The sequence below is a fragment of the Taudactylus pleione genome, unplaced genomic scaffold, assembly GCF_031769625.1.
Source record: "Taudactylus pleione unplaced genomic scaffold, aTauple2 ptg000073l, whole genome shotgun sequence".
Lineage (NCBI taxonomy): Eukaryota > Metazoa > Chordata > Amphibia > Anura > Myobatrachidae > Taudactylus > Taudactylus pleione.
Genome location: NW_028284475.1, coordinates 692811 through 714289, shown reverse-complemented (window position 1 = coordinate 714289; position 21479 = coordinate 692811). Strand labels below are relative to the sequence as shown.

Below are 21479 nucleotides of genomic sequence, written 5' to 3'. Positions count from 1 at the left end.
GCACTTTGGTATATATATAGCTGAGCATTGTGTTATGATTGTCTGCTGCCAACCTGCCATCTCATTCCCACCAGCTCCATGGTCAGTGGCGTACACCCTTCTAATTCCCAAAGGGGGGGGGGGGGCACTGCTGCCACTAATGGAGTTCCCCTAACTGCACACATACCTTTCTGCCGATTGTGCATCACATTTATATAAAGGGGTTTTCCACAGCAGGACTCAGGGACAGGATAGGGACCAGGCCAGCGCACTGATCCAGTGTAAAGAGAAAACCCCCCCTAACCCAGCTGTGAGGGTCTGGGAGCTGGCAGCTGAAAGCCCTGCATGTTCCATGCTCACACACTTCTCTTATACACCCTACAGCAGGGCTGTTGGCAAGGCAGCTTATTTACTAAACCCAACCCAGCGACTTTCAGGCTCGCGGATTGCAGTATACCGCACGTGAGTCAAAGAAAGAGAGCAGCTTCTCTGCACGTGCTGGATCAGGTGACCGCTAGAGAGTATGGCGGACCAGACTTTATGTCGAACGTGCGTTTTTGGACGGATTTTTACTATACAAAGGCGGATTCTCTGACTAGCATGATGTAGGTAAGCAGAAATTCCGTGGCTGACTCAAAATCAGGTCCGCTGAGAGTGTGAGGGACTTTGCTGGAAACATGACATGATGCAGTGAGCAGCTAGTAAATCTCTGAGTGAATAATGCTGTCCACCAAGGAATAGGTTTACAGTGCAATGTATCCTGTACTACGATATTTGAGTAATATTATATATATATATATTTTTTTTTATTATTGAGACATTTGTAAAAGTTCATCAAACATTGAAAATGCGGTGATTCCACTGTTACGCCTTGCACTGTATATCCAGAGGCGTATCGGTCATAAGGCCTGATTCAGCAAGGAAAGTAGCTGCTAATACTTACGCAAGTGGCCGATTGTCGCGCACTGCGCATGGATCGCGGTGCGCAAATGCAGACCCATCGCAGAGTGACTGACAGGAAGTGCCGTTTGTGGGTGGTGATTGCATGGGCGTGCATAAATTATCCACTGCGATGCCCTATGCATCCTGAGGCCTCCTAGCGCGCGCTGAAGCTAGCAATTTCTCAGTGAGGTCAGGGCTTGTGCAAGTGTGCAAGGTAAAGTGGGCGTCCTTATGTAGTGCTGTGGTGGCATTACGATCGCAATTAATTAGCATACTATCGCAGTTGAACTGAGTGTGTCATCGCTATTACTTCGCAGTTGCGATTCGTAATGAATCAGGTCCATAATGCTTAACCGTTTTAACGAATGTTGCATAGTTTAAACGTAACAAGGTGCTTTTAGTTTATTCAAATTACACGTATGTATACACGTGTGACAGGGCTCTCACATCCACCTTGTGGACGGGATGTACTAAGGTTGCGGTGAACATTCCGACAGTCACCACAACCTTACTAGCCGCATATGTACTAACATTTTTTTTCCTTTAGTACATCCCGCCCTATATCTGATGGTGGTCTCCAATTTGGAGGTACAAGAAAATTCAGTAACAACGCACACACGTCACAGTCTGGGGAAAATAAAGGCAGGTTGTTAGAAGTATTATAAATAGATCTGTATTTAATAATCGTAGGTTGGAGCCAAGAACATCCGTCAGATGAGGCTAGAGTGGTACAAGGCCTTTGGCAGAATAGTGGAGTACACAGAGAACTGGCACACACTGCCCCTGTAAATCAATATCCCCCCACCCTATGAGCTGCCGGGGGTCACGTAGACAGGGACGGAGCTGGCTGAGAGGTTAGAACCGTCTCTGATGTCCTGTGAATGAGTGTGCATTAAAACAGGGGATGTGGGTAGTTAAAAGGTTACTCTAATGGATAGACAATCTGCTGCTTGGTGCAACCCTACACTCTGGGTGTTTTCTAACACCTTCTTTTTTGTTCTGTTGTACTGAGGTGTGAGCTACAGGTATTAAAAAATATTAAATAAAATCTATTATACATAAAAATATAGGGGGGAAATGTCATAGGCTGTGATAAGCGAGTCTGCCCAGTTTTTAAAGCACCAATCATTTTTTAAAGGCAAAACCATGGTTTGTTTTTTGTTTTTTTGTAACCAGAGAAGCCCTATTGTCATAGAGTGAGAGATACTTATTGCCAGCGTTGTCTGCTTTAATATATATGGGCACATGTATCAATTATCGGGTTTTGGACCCGATAATTGCAGTCGCTTACATTTTGTACCAGAGCGGATCAAAAATCACATCCAGGGACAAGGGTCTCATAGTGGAGTAGCGGTCAGTTCATTTCTATATCGGGATCCGACAACACCACTGCACATGCATTGCTCAGCGGCCATTTCCCTATAGGCCCGCAGCTGCTGTCAGTAGGGTCCCTCTACGGTACATGCGGGCGATCTGAGGGCTATGCCACAAATACTGAATGATACCTAGGTCCCATAGAACGAAAAGAAGAATCCCTATTGCCAGCAAAAAAACCCAAAAAAACTCCAGTTACTGCGTTCAGTACTGCAAATAGTTATAATAAATGAATAATGCCCTTATGCTTAGCCGGTCCCCACAGTCATTTATATGACATCGCACAGGAATAACTCCAGAGAGGCTTTATATGGGTGGTTTTGATTCCTAGGCCGGTAAAACTTTATAAACCTGTATATGTGTTCTCCATGCGGATCCAGCTGTTACTCCATCAAACCCATTTTGCTGGCGAGCGAGGTGTTTGCAAATCTGCATCCTTTCATTTCTACAAAACAGAGCAGGCGTAGGCCCCAACCAACTGTGCTCACCCACCACCCCGCACAATACTGCCGTTATATAAAAGGATTTCTGACAAATAGCTCTGTCTAATTCTAGTATTAGATTGTTCTGACACAGCTCTGAGCATAAAGCCATCCCGCCGAGACCAGATTCCTAATACCGTACAACTGGGGAACAGGATTTCCTTCTAAGCCGCACCACCCTACATATTGCAGCGTAGGTGTGCAGCATAAAAAGGCAAATTACCCACTGATGCAAGTGTTTCTCCTTCAGCGTGACTCCGCTCCACTTCAACGGGAAACCTGCGGATTGTGGAATGCGCGGCACCCTGCGTGGATGAGGAGAGTTGATTCTGCAGTGCCGTATTGCCAGGTCGTTCGCTCTATTTGCGCAGGTTTACTGCCATTCACAACCGACAAATGAATTGTGCACAATGGCAAGGTGACCTTAGGCCCAATGCGATGGTCAGATTTAGATTTAAAGTGACTTCCGATCTTTAGATATGACTGGCAGGGAACAGCGATGTTTACGGCGAAATATTCATTTGGAGGGTGCACATTGCACGCTGCCATATTCATGGACACGGCTACCCCGGGAATAATATACGTGGGCAGGGACAGACAACGCGGAAACACTTTCAGTGGACAAGTGTGTGGATGTGATAAGTGCGTTCTAATGTATGATTAACCCCCCCATTTCATGGTGATCTGCATGTTGTGCCACCGCAGGTCTTGAGCCGTCGGATTGCATTGTGGGTAAAGGCAGGTACTGTAGAAAGATGGATCCTAATCATCCTATATGCATCTGTCCAATCTGGCTGGTTGGAAAGAAAATCTGCTAATATATGGGAACAAATGACAATCGACCGTTTGGTCCCAAATGCTGGAAAACAATCAAAAACGGTCATTCGGCCAAATTGGTTAAATCAAACAGATGAAACCAATTTGTCTGAATGAGCATTATTTGTCTGTTTGCCAGTGTTTCAAATGGTCAATTGTCATTTGCTCCAATACGTTACCAGATTTCCGTTGCGACCAGCCCAGATTGGACAGATAATCTTATAAGAAGATGCAGTGATCTCAGCGCTAACGGTGTACCACACAAGATTTAATAGCAACCATTTAATATATAAAAACATATATAAAGTACATACATTACTTACAAAATGAGTAAGCATAAAAACATAGGTAATTAGCTAGATCAAGGAGCATAAAAGTATGTTACTAGTTCCTACCATAAGGTTTTATGTTGTTTGGGTAAAAGGGATACCCTAGATAGTGAGCACCAGCTGCTTATTAGTGTAAGGGTTAGCATTACTGCGTCACAGTACTGAGGTCGTAGGTTCGATTCCCACCACGGCCCTAACTGTGTGGAGTTGGTATATTCTCCCTGTGCTTGCGTGGGTTTTCCTGCGGGTGCCCCGGCTTCCTCCAAAAATATACTGGTAGGTTACTTGGCTCCCTACAAAATTAACCCTCATGTGTATGTGTGTGTGCATGTGATAGGGAGTATAGGCCCTGATTCAGACCCACTCGCAAGTGGGCGTACGCACGTTCGCCGTACGTAAAAAAATATTTAAATTCAAGCACTCGCTCGTATTTTCTTACGCAGCTAAAAATCCGCCCCAAACTCAGGCGACCCCTCCTCTGACTAACGAGCGTGCCAAATAGCGAGCGTACATCCCCGAAATGGCTTGAAGGGAACGCACGCAGAAGTACAAACCGGAAGTGGGACTGTCAGATTGCGATTACCTGCTCGTTTTTTCGGCCTACCTCCCTCAATCGTATCATGCCAATCAATGTATCAATTAGCTTAATTTTTTTTTTTTTTTTATTTGGTTTGAGCAATAAATTGAAACAAAAAATCTGACATTGGATTGTGAAATTATTGTACAAATGGGTTAAATTTAATCCTGGACCAAAAGGCAAAAACTGGGAAAAAAAAAAAAAAAAAAATGGGCTCTTTAAGGAACGTTTAAAAAATCATATAACGAGGCAAATTCAAGAGGCAAAAATAAAATGGTGCGAAAATTAAAACATGATGACATTATTGTTACAATAGGCCCTAACCACCAAATTGAGGGCAAAATAAACCCTCACAAATGTACGCAAATTGATTGTGTCATCCTGACATTAGCAGCTCTGATTTCCACCTGTGTACGGTTTTGTGCTATCCCAATAAACTGCTTTCAAAACACATACCAAGCCGGTTTTCAATCCAACACTAATTGCTTTTCAGCCCTCCCGCGATTAATCGCAACAACATCGTGGAGTCCCGGGACGGAGGAGAAGGCCATCGCCAATGTGGTCGAGTAATCCAGACCCTAAGCTGTGCGAGCATTTTGAAGGGAAAGAGGATCATCCAGTGACGTATGAGTCGGTCCGAACACATTTTACGCTCGCATTTGCTAATGTATGTACGCCCCAAAAACGCCTCGCCACGCCTGCGTTTTTCCATCTCCACCCCCGTCAACACCCAAAAACGCCCTGTCACTTCCTGTACGCTATTTGACGAACGAGACCAAAAAAGCTCGCAATCTGCCGTACGCACATGCGCACTGTTACACCGACGCATGCGCGGTTAATCAACATCGGAACGCAATGAGCGTACTGCTGTTTGCGAGTGGCTCTGAATGAGGGCCATAGAGTGTAAGCTCCACTGGGGCAGGAACTGATGTGTATGGCCAAATATTCTATGTAAAGCGCTGCGGAATATGTGTGCGCTATATAAATAACTGGTAATAAATAAAAAATAAATTAGGTGTGGTGCGTTAAGGGACTTGCCATCTATACTCTAAGATAATCTTCTAGTGTGCATCTAGCTTACCTGTGTGGCCCTGTGTTGTTCTGCAGCCTGCCTTCCCGTGATGCTTGTGTAGTGCACTAGTAACCCCCCCCCCCCCTTCCCTGCCTCATCCCTGCACATCTAGCGACGGTCTGGGGGTCTTCCCTATGATGGGACCTAGGTTACTCCCTTTACACCATATTGATATATATAACATTATTTGAGGGCCTGGTTTAGGCCGTGCCGTCACATTGGGGCGGGACCACAATCGCCGGTGATTATAGCAATGCCCAGAGCATTCCGGGGAGCTGTAAGGGCAGCGGTGTGACCGCCTGAAGCGCCCTAACGACACTCCAGGTGGCACTGCTGCATAGATTCTGGCTGCGGTGTGCCATTCTAGGCACCCTGGTAGCCAGATGAGGCTAGCAGAAAAAAGCTCTGAGGGCCAGAATAATGATTCCGGGGGTCTTATACGGCCTCTGGGCAGGAGGTTCCCCATCCCTGGTATACACCATAGACTGCAACCCCACCTCTGTTCTAGTGCCAGGTTACTCTATAGATTTGGGATCGCTGCCATGTCATATTAGCCCTGGTAGGATCTCTTCCACGGCTACAGGCAGCCAAGCGTCAGGCTTGGAGAGAGACATCAGGGAGGTGGCGGGGAACGGGAGGGGTGGCTGATGAAGCACTCTGGGAATCAGACTGATTGCACTTATAGTATATCCACTAAATGCAGCAAAAAGAAAAATCAATAACTCTGCTCAACTATCTGGGAATCGTAACACTAAGAACTGAATTTCTTCGTAAAAAAAAATAAAAAATTATATATATATATAAATATATATAAATTAATTGTGCAGGGTTGCACGGAACGTAAGTTTCTCAGTGTAGGTGTCGTCCGGTGCATGCTGGTGCTGTGCCAGCCGGAGTCAGCTTGCCCAGGAGAGAGAGTGGTGCCTGCAGAATCGCTCAGTGAAAACGCTCTCCCCGGCTGGTCAGCTTTCTGGGGAACCCTGTTCTCTGTATACACTATGGCCCTGATTCAGAGCCGCTCGTAAGTGGCCGCTCGTTCGTTCTGACCGATGTTCGCACATCTGCGCATGCGTACGGTTTGTAATACGCATGCGCGAACCAGTCAGTGCGGACGAAAATCGTTTGTTCGCTATATAGCGAATGCCTGCTAATATGAGTGACAGGAGGAGGCGTATGTGGGTGGTAACAGGGGAAGGTGCTTGAAAACGGGGGTGTGGAATTAGATCGCAGGCGTGCTTAAAGGTCAAAACTGGCGTTTTAAGGGTGTGCATAATTAATCCAGCAGCGTCATTGACCACGTCACTAGGTTATTTTTAACTCAGAACTGCTCGCAAAATAGCGGTTGAAAAAACCAGCCACAAGAATAGCGAGCAGCTCATACGCTGTTCGATGTACTCGATTAATCTAATAAATAGCGGACATGACGTATGGTGCGAGCGGCCAGGGGGCGTATTTTTCAAAATTACAACCTCAAGTTTTGCTCGCTCGTTCAGACTTAGAGGCGTGAACAGACCGCAATTAGCGAACGGTTCATTTGAATAGCCACCCCTTGTTTTAGAACGAACGACCGCAAATAGCGAGCGGCTCTGAATCAGGGCCAATGTCACTATAACAACATGCTGACAGGTCGGTTTCCACATAAACTTTTAACTCTTTCCACACAGCTCAGGGCACACTTCCTGCTGCCAGCCTTAAACATAAAGTCTAATCTGAAATGTAAGTTTATCCCTTCCAGTGCCCACTTATGCCCACTAATTGCCTGCGTACCCAGTATGGCTTTTGTGCTTTGCCAAGCTCTACTGCCGCAGCCAATGCAAACTGGCGTGGGCATTCCTTCCTCGGGACACCCCTCGTAGCTTTGAGGCATGAATGATGCATTGTACGGCTGACACGTAGTAATGCTGCAAATAGCCCACCGGACAAACCTATTTTTATGCAAGAGACAGAACAAGGGGGGGATCATCTGCAGAATGTGGCTGTGCCTCTATATATGCCCGCGGTGGAATTCTGACCAGGACACAGAGGGCTTGCCCAAAGTCATGATGTGACCGCTGTCTGCTCCTCTATCCCGGAGACGTTTAATGGAATGTCCAAAGCGCAGTCTGTCATTCATGTGTCAGGTTTGTGGCTTTCCCTATGATATGCATGAGACCTGTACTACAAGTGACGGACTCTGCACCTGTTATAGGAGTCTCCCCAGCTTAGCCGACGCCTGTAGAGTCTTATCGGACGGCTAAAACTCTTTGATCTACGCTGGCCCTGTGATGGCTTTGTTTGGTTAAAAATAAGGCTTCGGCGATTATGAGGAGGGAACGAAAGTGACAGTAGGAAGGAATCTGGCGTTTTTAATTACATCGGTACAGAGAGTCTCATCGTGGACCACTATCTGTGAAGTTGTCACGTAAGGCGTCAGCACTGATGAACTTCAAAAAGGCAGATGACGTGTGCTCGTCGTACATCACTGAGGCCTGCAATGTCTCAGCTAGTATCAGGCTGACAGGGTAGGTGGCCCCAAAGTGACCATGATGCCGTATAAATAAGTCTATAGAAGTCTCAGGACTGTCTGGACACCGTGGATAATGCGTCCGGGATACATGACTGCCTTATAGGCCGTTAAGAGCTGGAAGTGATATGACTGCTTTGCCTGGAGAGACTATTCCACGAGTAGCAGGATAGGTCCGGTTATGCCCACCTTTAAAGAGCCACGTGCAGGATGGGCAGAGAAGCCATCCCTGGTCTAAGACATCGCTGGCACCCATGCGTGCATATAAAGTACCTCTGCGGTTAATGAACGGCGGCCAGACTTCATTAATATCTTCTTGACTGCTATCATTCATTCCGAGACCAGCGGCATATTTTATTTTCTGCGAGAAGAGTTATTTCCCTTGCACGGTTTGTCTATCGCACTGGAAGTGCTCCCGCCATCCGTGCTCAGCCAAATCCGTATTCCATGCAATCAGCTAGGCCAACAGGAGGCTATTACAATGCTGCTCAACGTGGATGGATGTGCCAGGAACAGTTCACAGCCATTCGTAAACTTAAGCAGTGCGCCTAGATTTATGCCAGGGCTCATTGGGTTTGTGAAGCAAGGTGGTGGCGTTTGCGAAGCCCTGCCCACAGCTTAACCCTAAACCTCCACCTAATTCTAAGACTCCCCCTAACCCAAATACTTCCGCAATCTGTCGTGACTGTTGGGTTGCGCCTGCGGTATTGCGACCATCGTCTTTCTGACTACCTGGCTCTGAATACCAAAGTGCTGGTTGCAGGCGCTTACTTGGAAATAATCTTTGAATAAATACTCCCAGGAATGAGAATACCAATAGTTTTTTTTTTTAGACATAAAAGAAGTGGTTTCGATACAAGGTCAGAGTAGTGAGGCAGGCTGAGATAAATACACAAGTGCACTTAGAGAGACATTAGGCCGGATATATTACCGGCCATCTGAAGGGAGAATTTTGCAGCCGATGTCTAGAAGTTCATTTGAACAGCAGCAGACCAGCCGGTAAACTAGATTTACTCTCTGTCTGCACAACAGTCACTGCAACGAGGAAGAGCACGCTGTAAGACCGCGTCACAAGATGCCCTTCACAGTCATCACCGAGGCTATAGCCCAATATTTCCACACCATCATCCCCATGTATACAAACAGATGCACTAGTACAGGAGTAGGCAACGCCCGGCACTCCAGCTGCTGTGGAACTACACATCCCAGCATGCCAGATGCACTAACACAGGAGTAGGCAACGCCCTGGCACTCCAGCTGCTGTGAAACTACACACCCCAGCATGCCTTGCCACAGTTTTAGCATGCGCTAACAGCAAAACTGTGGCAGGGCGTCCTGGGATATGTAGTTCCACAGCAGCTGGATGGAGTGCCACAGGTTGCCTACCCCTGTAGTAATTTAAAAAAAAATGTATTTCCATATTTTATTTCCAATTTCATAATTCAGGTACATTTGTTTGAGCTTTTTAAGTTTTGGCACAAATGTTGATTAAGCTGGGAAATAAAGTTGCAAATATTCATTGGCGGAGACACGGCTGGGTGAGAGTCATTTCTTAGATGGATTGATAAGTGCTGCTCTGAGAGGAGGCGAACGCTGTTGCCCGTAGGGGCCGCCGCCAAGGGTGGAACGGCGCTGGAATTCTTGCAGCAGTCAGATTCTGGAGTGTGCTACTGGTGTGACGGAAGGGATTAAAACGTGTTTGCAAAGCATGTATCCAAGAGGGGAGGAGGAGGGGGGTGCCTGCATTATCATATACTGCAATGTTTGCAAATGGACGGACTGTATCAGGCCGGAGGGATAAGGCGAAAGTCTGTTACTGGTGCCGCTCTCTAGGCCGCAAAAATAAACAAAACTCTGCCTGATGATACAAATACATGGCTGGAAAGCACACACACACACACACACACACACACACACACACACACACACACACACACACACACACACACACACACACACACACACACACACACACACACACACACACACACACACACACACACACACACACACACACACACACACAAAGGGGGAAGTTAAAAGATTACGCAGCGCCCCCTTATACACTAGCTGCTGTGGTCCCTGCCACTTGGCGGCACATGTGTTTTGGCCACGGTCCTCCGGGGGATCCTAATTAGACAAGTCTTGGACTTTAAGGTAGTTCCCATGGTAACTCATCTGGCTGGATCTGTTGAATGAACTTTCTCTCTCTCTCAAGGAAGCATTTCAAAAGCCACTTATGTCTTAAAGGGACACTAAATCCACAATACAGGCATATTATGCTGTATTATAGCTGCAGATCTATAGGTAGATGTCCTGGAGAAGTTACCTGCTAATATCCGCAGTTCCACAGGTAGATGCGCTCGTGCCTCCTGGGAGCGAATGCTGGGTACATACTTGTCAATGTATATAGTTTATTTAATCGCCAAACAATATACCGCTATTGCATTGGTGGGTGTGTAGAGACATTTCAGCACGGCCGATGCCGATATAGCCGAAAGATAAACCGGGGCATCTGCATGTGTGTACGAGCGACCTGCCAACAGCCAACACTGACATCTCACATGCCCGCCCAGTTGTGATGTCAGTCCAGACATATCGAAAGTATGTATAGCTTATCACTCGGCCGCTCAGAATCGGTCATCTCAGTGTGTACCCAGCATAATACAGTGTAGGGGAAATGTATCAAACCTTGGAGAGAAAGAGATGCTGGAGAATTTCCCAAGAGCAGAGCAACCAATCAGCTTCTGTTAGTTCAAAGATAGTGCTACAGTAGGTAAATGACAGTTACATGCTGATTGGTTGCTTAGGGAAACGGCTCCACTGCATCACTCTCCAAGGCTTGACGCATCTCCCCCTGTATGTGAACTTGCTATATCACTGATTGCAAGCTACTGGTCTCTGTTATCAGGTCAGTCACAGAGGAGCCCTCTGCTGAGTCCCTCAGGGATTCAGTATGATTTACCGCCGGCCGCATGGTCAGCGGCTCTAATCCCGACAGCGGCAGCCTGACAGAGGAGGAAATCCCGATCCTCCAGGGGCGCCTAACCCTAACCCCCCCCTTCCCCTAGCCTAAACCTAACCTCCCGGGGGGGTGCCTAACCCTAAGTCCCCCCCGGGAGCCCCTAATCTAACCCTCCCCTTCCGCCGCGGCTGTCCGCGCCTGGCGCCTGACTTACCTTCGATCGGTAACCCGGGTGTCGGGCTCCCAGCGTAGTTCTAATGACGGCGTCGGGATATCGACGCCTGTCATTAGTGCCTTGCTGGGATTAGACAGTCAGGAAGCCGGTGGTCGGCTTTCCCTCCCTCAGTCCTTACACTCCAGCATAAGCAAACCATAGCATAAGATAGCTTCATTTCTGATAGGGTCCTGAAACTTATGAATAGATTGTTGTTAATGTTTATTTAATACAAAGTAAATCTGCATTTAAGTTTAACGCCCCTCCTCCAGGTACTCATGTCATAACGCGCCTAGTTCTCAGTCTGGCCCCAGAGGGTTTGTGGACAGAATCAGGGGAATACGCAAGATTGCAAGTACGGACGGATTGATTGTGCCACTCTGAAATCAGTGTTTCTGGGCGGAAACTGGGTCATACTAACCGACTTTCAGGCTGCCAGCCAGGTCAGCCCTCTACTCACAGCAGGTGGGCATGCCGGGGGGGGGGGGGGCTCAATTGCATCATTGTGGCCCTGCTCCCCGCTGTACAGAGCCAATAATACAGGCACTATAAAAGCAGGGGCGCAAATCGCGTCATAGCCAACTTTTGGGTGGTCACGGGGGGTGCGGGCCAGTGGCAGCCGGTTCCGGGAGCCTTGCCTAGTCTTCCGGGTGGTCGGGCGCTCCCGACCATTTTGGGAGAGTAGGTAAGTATGAACTGGGTGCGGACACATAGAACTGTCTAAGTGGGCGTGTCATGGGAGTGTAAACCGCCTTCCATAGCGTGAGGACGGAGATGGGACTGTGTATAACAGACCGTGTGCACCTACTGTAGCATGGAGAACGGGCGCATGTCCAGATAGCAAAGATGACAATTGCGGCTGCGGACGTAAAAACAGTTAGCGAGACGGCGTTGCAAATGCAGGCGCACGGATGTTCCCCATATATTGGAGTATTAGCATAGTGAGGTGGGCAGGATGGGGCAATAATATTGGGAATTGCCAGTCCGTAGTGGACGGGCGAATATGATGCATTTCAAAATATTTTAGCCCCACCCCTTCCCACGGATCCGCGATTCGCCGCATTTTGAGACAACATGGATGGGGACCTAATGATGTGAAGAGCGCGGCTCTGCCCCCGATTGGTCATCTGCATCTCCTCTACGGGTTTCGCGCAGAGAGGAGATAAGAAAAGTCAGGCAGTATGGCATAGGCTAGTCAGGAGCTTGCTGCGGAAGTACGGCCAGAATAACAATGTGGCGGATGGGACTACAACTCCAGGCCACCACATACATAAAGGCCTATTATCATGGCCTCCCACTTCAACTATAAATCAGAAGTATTACAATTGTATTTTAATTTTCCTCACAAAATGATGCAAATTTCCCTTCTGTTACGTATTTAGGGAGACATTGGGAGTAAAAGTGTAGTGGTGCCCTCACCCACATGGCAATAGCCACAGCCACCCTGCACTGGTCACGCCTCCTCGCTTACAATAGGTCCGTGATCATTGTAAGCCACAGGCCCACGTGGCCCTTAACCCGGCCCTGGCCTTCCGGAAAAGCCAATGGAGAGCTGACATAGGCCGCGTACTGGGAGGTGTGGCCAAATACGGGAGTCACGGCCACGCCCCCTTTTTAAAAACATATGAAAGAACACTATGCGCGTCACCGCTGCTGTTGCAAAGGGTGACATTTGTACCTCTCAGCAACTGACCCGGGGCCCCAACTGGCCCCTCCAGCAAGCCCAAGCCCGTGTAATTAGTATCCGCTCCCCCTCTCTGCACCCCTGCAAAGATGCATCACACCAGTTGTGTGTAACTTTCTATTTCCACAAGCCGTCAGCCAAAAGGCAGAAACTAAGGAGAATAATGCAAACAGTATATGATAGGAATTATTATTGCAGTATTAGTGGTGTCTTTTCTCTGTAATAGGAAGATTTTGCATGTTCAGCAATCGTAATATACACTGCTGCCAGCTATTGATTACACACAGTTGAAAGCTGCTATTGTATATTCGGCATATATTGTTATTAGATAAGCTCAAACATAGAAATCCATCCAAAGCCTCTACTGGCTGTGTTAGGGTACTGCAGTCCATTTATTCCATTTCCAATCTCCTCCATAGGCTTTCATTAAATGCAAGCCATACCAGCAGGCATCCTCTTGTCCATGGAACAAGACTTTATGGGTAGTAATAAGGAGGTTTGCTTTATAAAATAATAATGACAGCAGAGTGGGCGCTTACAGGGGAGAAGTTCTGGAGGTATAACAAAAACCCTCTGAACGACACAAGTTCTTCACAGAAATGTCTGAACAAAGGCGAATATGCCAAGTGAACAAAGGCGAATATGCCAAGGGTACAATCGCTGCCAGGACTGCAGTATAAATGGTGCATTAGGCTGTGCGAGGAAAAGATAGTAAGTTATGTCATAGCCGAAGATTTACACCGGGAGACGAGATGGGAACTCTCCAGCTGCTGTACATTGCTCATTTCTGTGCTGCCAACCCTTCCCCCAATATACAGTGTAACAGGCAAATATCACCTGCTGTCAGAGTGACAACCCTGGTGCCACCTCAACTGTCGTCCCCTTCTCTACTTCTACCGGCTGTCCACCCTTTCTCTATCTCTACCGGCTATCCACCCTTTCTCTATCTCTACCGGCTGTTCTCCCTTCTCTACCTATACCGGCTGTCCTCCCTTTCTCTACCTATACCAGCTGTCCTCCCTTTCTCTACCTCTACCGGCTGTCCTCCCTTTCTCTACTTCTACCGGCTGTCCTCCCTTTCTCTATCTCTATCGGCTGTCCACCCCTTCTCTACCTATACCGGCTGTCCTCCCTTTCTCTACCTATACCAACTGTCCTCCTTTTCTCTACTTCTACAGGGTGTCCACCCCTTCTCTACTTCTACCGGGTGTCCACCCCTTCTCTACTTCTACTGGGTGTCCACCCCTTCTCTACTTCTACCGGGTGTCCACCCCTTCTCTACTTCTAACGGGTGTCCGCCCCTTCTCTGCTAATAACGGGTGCCCACCCCTTCTCTGCTTCTACCGGCTGTCCACCCCTTCTCTACTTCTACCGAATGTCCACCCCTGCTCTACTTTTACTGGCTGCCCTCCCCTGCTACCAGCTGTCCACCCCTTCTCTACTTCTACCGAATGTCCACCCCTGCTCTGCTTCTACTGGCTGTCCACCCCTGCTCTGCTTCTACTGGCTGACCTCCCCTGCTACCGGCTGTCCACCCCTTCTCTACTACTACCGGCTGACCACCACATCTACTGGCTGTCTGTCTCTGCTCTACTTCTACTGGCTGTCCTCTCATTCTCTACGTCTACTGACTGACCTCCACTACTACTGTTTATCTATCATTTTATAGAATGTGCTTGATAAATGCTAACTAGAAGCTGCTTGGTTGCTATGGGTAACCTCTCCACTCTTTAGAAAGTTTGCTATATCTTCACCAAAGGTACATTTGTTGCATTTTCTCCATTGTTACCTCATCACACAGGAGCAAGGGATAAACTGTGCACATTAATGCGCATAATTATTCTCATTTCTATAAACACGGCTTTGATGAACATGTTAGATCATTTCCATGGAACAGTGACTTCAAGACTACTTACATTATGAACAGGTGAGTTTATGATTTGGCTTTGATGAGGCAACTTTAATGAGGCACAATTAAAAAAAAATCAACAAAATCCCGTCCCCACCTGACACTATACTGCAATCACTGTACAAAGGCAAACTCAGGCTGCAACATAAGGCAAATACTGAGATGTGGGACACAGAGGTTCCACGGCTGATTAGACGGCTGCTGAAAAGCCCCAGAAAACTCTAATTGAATTCACGGTTATCAAAAATGTAAACTTGCAGCAACATCACTGGTCATGGCTGCTTTAAATTTGTTGCCTATGAGACTGCAAGTTAGTTAGACCCATTAAGCTATAGCTATGGTATTACATAGGTAAAGGTGTGCCCCAGACTACTATAGTCTAAGGTGGAGATTCAATAACTAGCAATGTGGGCAAAGTGCCTCCAGAACGGTCAGACAAAGGCGTGTCCGCGACCAGTATCTTTGCTCGTCTTTCCTCACATCCCATAGAAGTGTGCGGGAAAACGAGCGAGAAAATTGCCATGGGGGAAGGCAAAATTAAAACTTGTATCAATTGGCAAACCACTTAGGGGAAATAAATGAGAGAGAATGTGTAGAGTTCCCTTTGAAAGTAGATGACTGGAGGCCGCCGGTCAAACAACATGGACTTAGGAAGGGAATAGAAAGGATAAGTAGGATGTGTAGAGATTCCGGCATCACAAAGGGTTTATGAAAAACGGCCAAGATGCCTGGGCCATATATAGATCTGAAATAAAAGAACGCTTTGATTTATAAAGAGTAACTTTATCTCATTTAATGTATGTTCTAGGCTTTGCCATTGTCTCCGTTATGTCATTCCTACATTAACAGTGACTCTTTTTCTCTGTAAATGTCCTCCAGCTATTTGTCATCGACAACGGGGCAGACGACTGGAGGATCGCCATGACCTACGAGCGGATATTCTACATCAGCCTGGAGCTGCTCATCTGTGCCATCCACCCCATCCCTGGCGAGTACAAATTCTTCTGGAATGCCCGCCTGGCCTTCTCCTACACACCCTCCCAGGCCGAGGCAGACGTGGACATTATACTCTCCATCCCCATGTTCCTACGCCTCTACTTGATAGCCCGGGTCATGCTCTTGCACAGTAAACTTTTCACCGACGCCTCGTCCCGCAGCATTGGGGCCCTCAACAAAATCAACTTCAACACCCGCTTCGTCATGAAGACTTTGATGACCATCTGCCCCGGCACTGTGCTGCTGGTGTTCAGCATCTCCTTGTGGATTATCGCAGCCTGGACTGTGCGTGTCTGCGAGAGGTGAGCAGGGGTGGGTACAGCCGACACCTAAATGTTCCTCTTGTATATGAACTGATAAACATAATCTTGTTTACCAAGCGCATTGATTGGAGGTGCAGGTTAGGAACGAGGTTTAAAATATCAGCAAAAGCTGGTCAAACACTGGGAGACCTTTATTTGGCCAGTACAACCAAATTATACTATGTTTGGGCTTTCCAAATCCAATTAAAATACAATTCAATTGGATTGGATCACATTGGTGATTGCTAGTCTAGAGCTTCAATTAAGAGACTTGACAGGCTACGTGTAGCAAAGAACCACCCAAGTGGATAAACAGGAGCACTAAACCTCTGCTGGTTTTGGGATCGATGTACATCGTAGCACCCACACCCTCCACCTAACATGGGCTTGTAATGCCGGTGTTCCTTATTATGTAAGGCCATTCAGAACTCATTCATTCACGTAACATGTTAAATATTATGGCGCATACAACAGGTCTGTTATTAGCAGCAACAGGCAGAGCATTCTTAACGATCACTGGATGTGATAACAGGAACCAGGACGAAACGAGGGTTACTTATCGCGTCTTAAGTTGCGCAAGCACCTGTGTGAAGTGCTGCATTTCTAGGGACAAGCAGAGCGATGACCTAAAATGTTTCCCCACGCAAATATGGCCGCATACCATGTTATCAAGGCAGTCCTGCTGTCCCCTCATAGCTCATGGTTCATTTACGCCATAGATTAGGGAAAACCGAGCAGTGTTTTAGGAGGATAACTGATAAGTGGTTGGAGATTGGGCAGATGTTCCTGACTCTCCTCTCACCCCTGCACACTTTTAGGTTGAGGAATGGCCTCCAGGGAGTGAGAACCCTCGCAGGGCTCTGGAAAGGACAATCCAGGTGCATCAGTACAATACCAAGGCATGTTCCTGGGAGCTTTGACCTTCTCTACCATCAAGCAACGAGAGTTCCTAAATCACTTTCAGAGTCTTTGCTAGCTGCTTGTATAACCCCACTTCTGCTCTCCGCACTGAAAAATATAGTATTATTGGTTAAAGTTTCTCGTTTTTTTTTTTAAGAAACCCAGAAAAAGCTCCTGGAGGCAGGTACTCAGCAACTAACCTGAAAACAGTTATATCTCCCTACACAACAGAGCAGTTTCCCTATCACAGCTAAAGTTCACTAACCTGGCTACCTCCGAATTTTATCTCTCTCTCCCCATCTCACTTCTGTGTCTGGAGACTCATAGGCAATCAGACCTGTGGTCTTTGAGTTGCTGAGAAGAAGCAGATCTCTCTCTCTTCTCCGTCTAGAGGTCCAAAAGTAAGCCTTCCTGCCTCTCTGATCCCTTCATTGGATGTGGAGAGAGAGTTTATGGAAGCCTATTTGGAGAAAAAGTCTGGTGACATCAATGGACATTTCCAGACATTGTAATCCTCTGCGGGTCAGCCTGGACCCCCACCATAACGTGCGAATAATGATGACAAAACAAAGACGGAACAAACGGTCATCTTCTGCAGGTCACCTCTCCTGATAAAACCATTCAGGAAAGGACTTGGCCCTTTCGGGAAGATTATTCCACTTTACTGAGAACTTCAGAATTCTCAACTCACAAATTGGCAATGGCGGTTTTGCGGGCCTCTGCCTATATCTCCCTCGGTGTGCGCTTGTGCAGCACGAGCAACCTTCCTATTGAGAACATCTTAGCACAGACTCTTGGTATTCAGAAATTCACAAAGCGCTTGATAACCGGTTAATGTACTGAATGTGACGATGCATATTAGAGGTCCATTATCACTAACAATGTGTATCACATCATTAACTATCCCTGGATCTGAGTACAGGAATCCTGGACACCTTGATGTGCGATAAGTGGACCATCCAGGCAAATCGGTGTACAACCATAGCATGCCGCAGAGTGCCTTGAGTGCACTCTGTAAATTAGCTTCTCTATATTCAAACACCAAGAGCTCTTCAATCACTTTCACAATGTTGAACTTGTTAGATGCTTTGTATACTCTTCCTGCTGCTCTGCACACAGTAACGTATATTATTAACGGACGAAGCTTCTTTTCAGGGACAGGGGGAAAGCACTGGGACACAGCCATCAACCTAAAGAGTATCCGATTTCTCTTATCATAGATAAGTCCACTGACCGGACCACCATCAGATATTACATAACAGATAAGCTTTATTTATCCCAATATCTAGGGGCGGCCTGATCTGAGTGCACTTACTTCTCTGGTGCTCTGGAAACCCCATACAGAAGTTTAAGCCATGTTTCCTGCCCCAGCGGATCCAAAAGGTCGTCATATAGCTTTGGATCTTCAGCTTTTCAGGCTTCACCACTATGACCGTGTTGCTTATCCAGTCACATGGTTCTGACCCAGGTGCTATATGGCCGTCTGCTACATTTTGTCCAAGTAGCACCTCCACTCTTGGCCTGAGCGCTACAGGCTCATTCTGTGGAATCTACCGGATCGATGTGACACTTAACTCAATATCAAAATCTCCTTCCCCTGGGACAGACTCAATTTACATATGGGGTTTATTTCTTCAGAAGTGTCTGGAGATCCACAGGTCAGTGTAGTGGTCACTTAGTTGCTCTTCTGTGTCTCTAGTGGTCCGAGAGAATACTTTTCTGCCTCTCTGATCCCTTTACGGGCTGTGGGGAGAGAGTTCTCGGCTGCCTATTTGAGGTCACTGATATGACATCACTGTGCACAGCGGCCATCTTGGAAGAGTCAAAAACATTTCTCCTCTGCACGTCTGTGGAGACCCAGAGCTGTGGAGCTGTCGTGTGGAAACAGGATACGTCTCTACATCAACAATAATGGGAGCACCGCTTCACCCCGGACTGCAGGACCAATGCCTGGCCTGTGCTTGTGATGCTCCACATGCCGCTTACATAAGCTGGATTCTTGCACACCTTGCTTGAAGGCTTTCACAACTGAGGCCCCTAATACTACATGTGATGGCTGTGACAAGCATTGCTACCCTCTTTTGGGACAATTTACCGTACTTTTTCGTACAACCATACTAACATTTCCACATTATATATATATATATATATATATATATATATATATATATACACACACACAGTCAGGTCCATAAATATTGGGACATTGACAGAATTTTCAGATTTTGGCCTCTATTCACCACCACAATGGTTTTGAAATGAAACAAACAAGATGTGCGTTAACTGCAGACTTTCAGATTTAATTTGAGGGTAATTACATCCAAATCAGGTGAACGGTGTAGGAATTACAACAGTTTCAATATGTGCCTCCCACTTTTTAAAGGGGCCAAAAGTAATGGGACTATCAACTCAAAAGCTATTTCATGGACAGGTGTGGGCTATTCCCTCGTTATTTCATTATCAATTAAGCAGGTAAAAGGTCTGGAGTTGATTCTAGGTGTGACATTTGCATTTGGAATCAGTTGCTGTCAACTCTCAATATGAGATCCAAAGAGCTGTCACTATCAGTGAAGCAAGCCATCATTAGGCTGAAAAATCCAAACAAACCCATCAGAGAGATAGCAAAAACATTAGGTGTGGCCAAATCAACTGTTTGGAACATTCTTAAAAATAAAGAACGCACTGGAGAGCTCAGCAACACCAAAAGACCTGGAAGACCACGGAAAATAACTGTGGTGGATGACAAAAGAATTATTTTCCTGGTGAAGAAAAACCCCTTCACAACAGTTGGCCAAATCAAGAACACTCTCCAGGAGGTAGATGTATATGTGTCAAAGTCAACAATCAAGAGAAGACTTCACAAGAGTGAATATAGAGGGTTCACCACAAGATGCAAACCATTGGTGAGCCACAAAAACAGGAAGACCAGATTACAGTTTGCCAAACAACATCTAAAAAAGCCATTACAGTTCTGGAACAACATCCTATGGACAGATGAGACAAAGATCAACTTGTACCAGAGTGATGGGAAGAGAAGGAAAGGAACTGCTCATGATCCAAAACATACCACCTCATCAGTGAAGCATGGTGGTGGTAGTGTCGTGGCGTGGGCATGTATGGCTGCCAATGGAACTGGTTCCCTTGTATTTATTGATGATGTGACTGCTGACAAAAGCAGCAGAATGAATTCTGAAGTGTTTCGGGCAATATTATATGCTCATATTCAGTCAAATGCTTCAGAACTCATTGGACGGCGCTTCACAGTGCAGATGGACAATGACCCGAAGCATACTGCAAAAGCAACCAAAGAGTTTTTTAAGGCTAAAAAATGGAATGTTATTTAATGGCCAAGTCAATCCCCTGACCTGAATCCGATTGAGCATGCATTTCACTTGATGAAGACAAAACTGAAGGAAAAATGCCCCAAGAACAAGCAGGAACTGAAGACATTTGCAGTAGAGGCCTGGCAGAGCATCACCAGGGATGAAACCCAGCGTCTGGTGATGTCTATGCGTTCCAGACTTCAGGCTGTAATTGCCTGCAAAGGATTTGCAACAAAGTATTAAAAAGTGAAAGTTAGATTTAGGATTGTTTAGTTTGTCCCATTACTTTTGGCCCCTTAAAAAGTGGGAGGCACATATAGAAACCGTTGTAATTCCTACACCGTTCACCTGATTTGGATGTAATTACCCTCAAATTAAATCTGAAAGTCTGCAGTTAAATCACATCTTGTTTGTTTCATTTCAAAGCCATTGTGGTGGTGAATAGAGGACAAAATATGAAAATTCTGTCAATGTCCCAATATTTATGGACCTGACTGTATATAGTCTAAAATCCACTGCACTCGCCACTTCCAGATTTGGGGTGCAAACCTGCACTCGCCACTTCCCAGGCCTGGTGTGCTAGTGGCCTGTGGCTAGTGGCTTAAATAAATAAAAGCAGAAAACTCAGCACTCACCATTGTTAAATCACTCACAATAATACATAAATAATGGGGGTTTGGTTCATGGATTGATCAATGTATTTAAGCCTGCAGCCCTCATCATGGGACCCTACTTCTCTGCAGGTCCTACATTATCTGTCACACTTATGGAAACCTGGTGGCTATCACAGAGTTTAAACTGAAAACATGTTACCGGGCTTAAAGCTCACCTGCCAACTATCTTATGGCTTTTCAAGGCAAGGCAGTCACCAAACAGCTTCTATCATACTACCAAAAAGGCAGCTGACACAGGTTATTATAAATGAGACTTGCACAGGGGTGTATGAAAAAGCTGTGATCACAAAAGGGTTAATTAAAAATTAACCAAATAAACAAAGTCAAAAACCCACTGCACTCGCCACTCCCAGATTTGGGGTGCAAAGCTCATTTATATTAATGTGTATCAGCTGCCTTTTTGGTAGTATGATAGAAGCTGTTTGGTGACTGCCTTGC

General features: G+C 46.4%; 1 protein-coding gene across 1 annotated transcript in view; it reads left to right on the top strand.

The window, feature by feature from the left end:
- The window catches only part of KCNN3 (potassium calcium-activated channel subfamily N member 3), a 119268-nt gene that overhangs the window by 62627 nt on the left and 35162 nt on the right, over positions 1–21479 (top strand). Inside the window, exon 3 of the mRNA XM_088467529.1 lies at positions 15726–16144. Within this exon, the coding sequence (XP_088323655.1) occupies positions 15726–16144 (419 nt within the window). The remainder of the gene's footprint in view (positions 1–15725; positions 16145–21479) is intronic.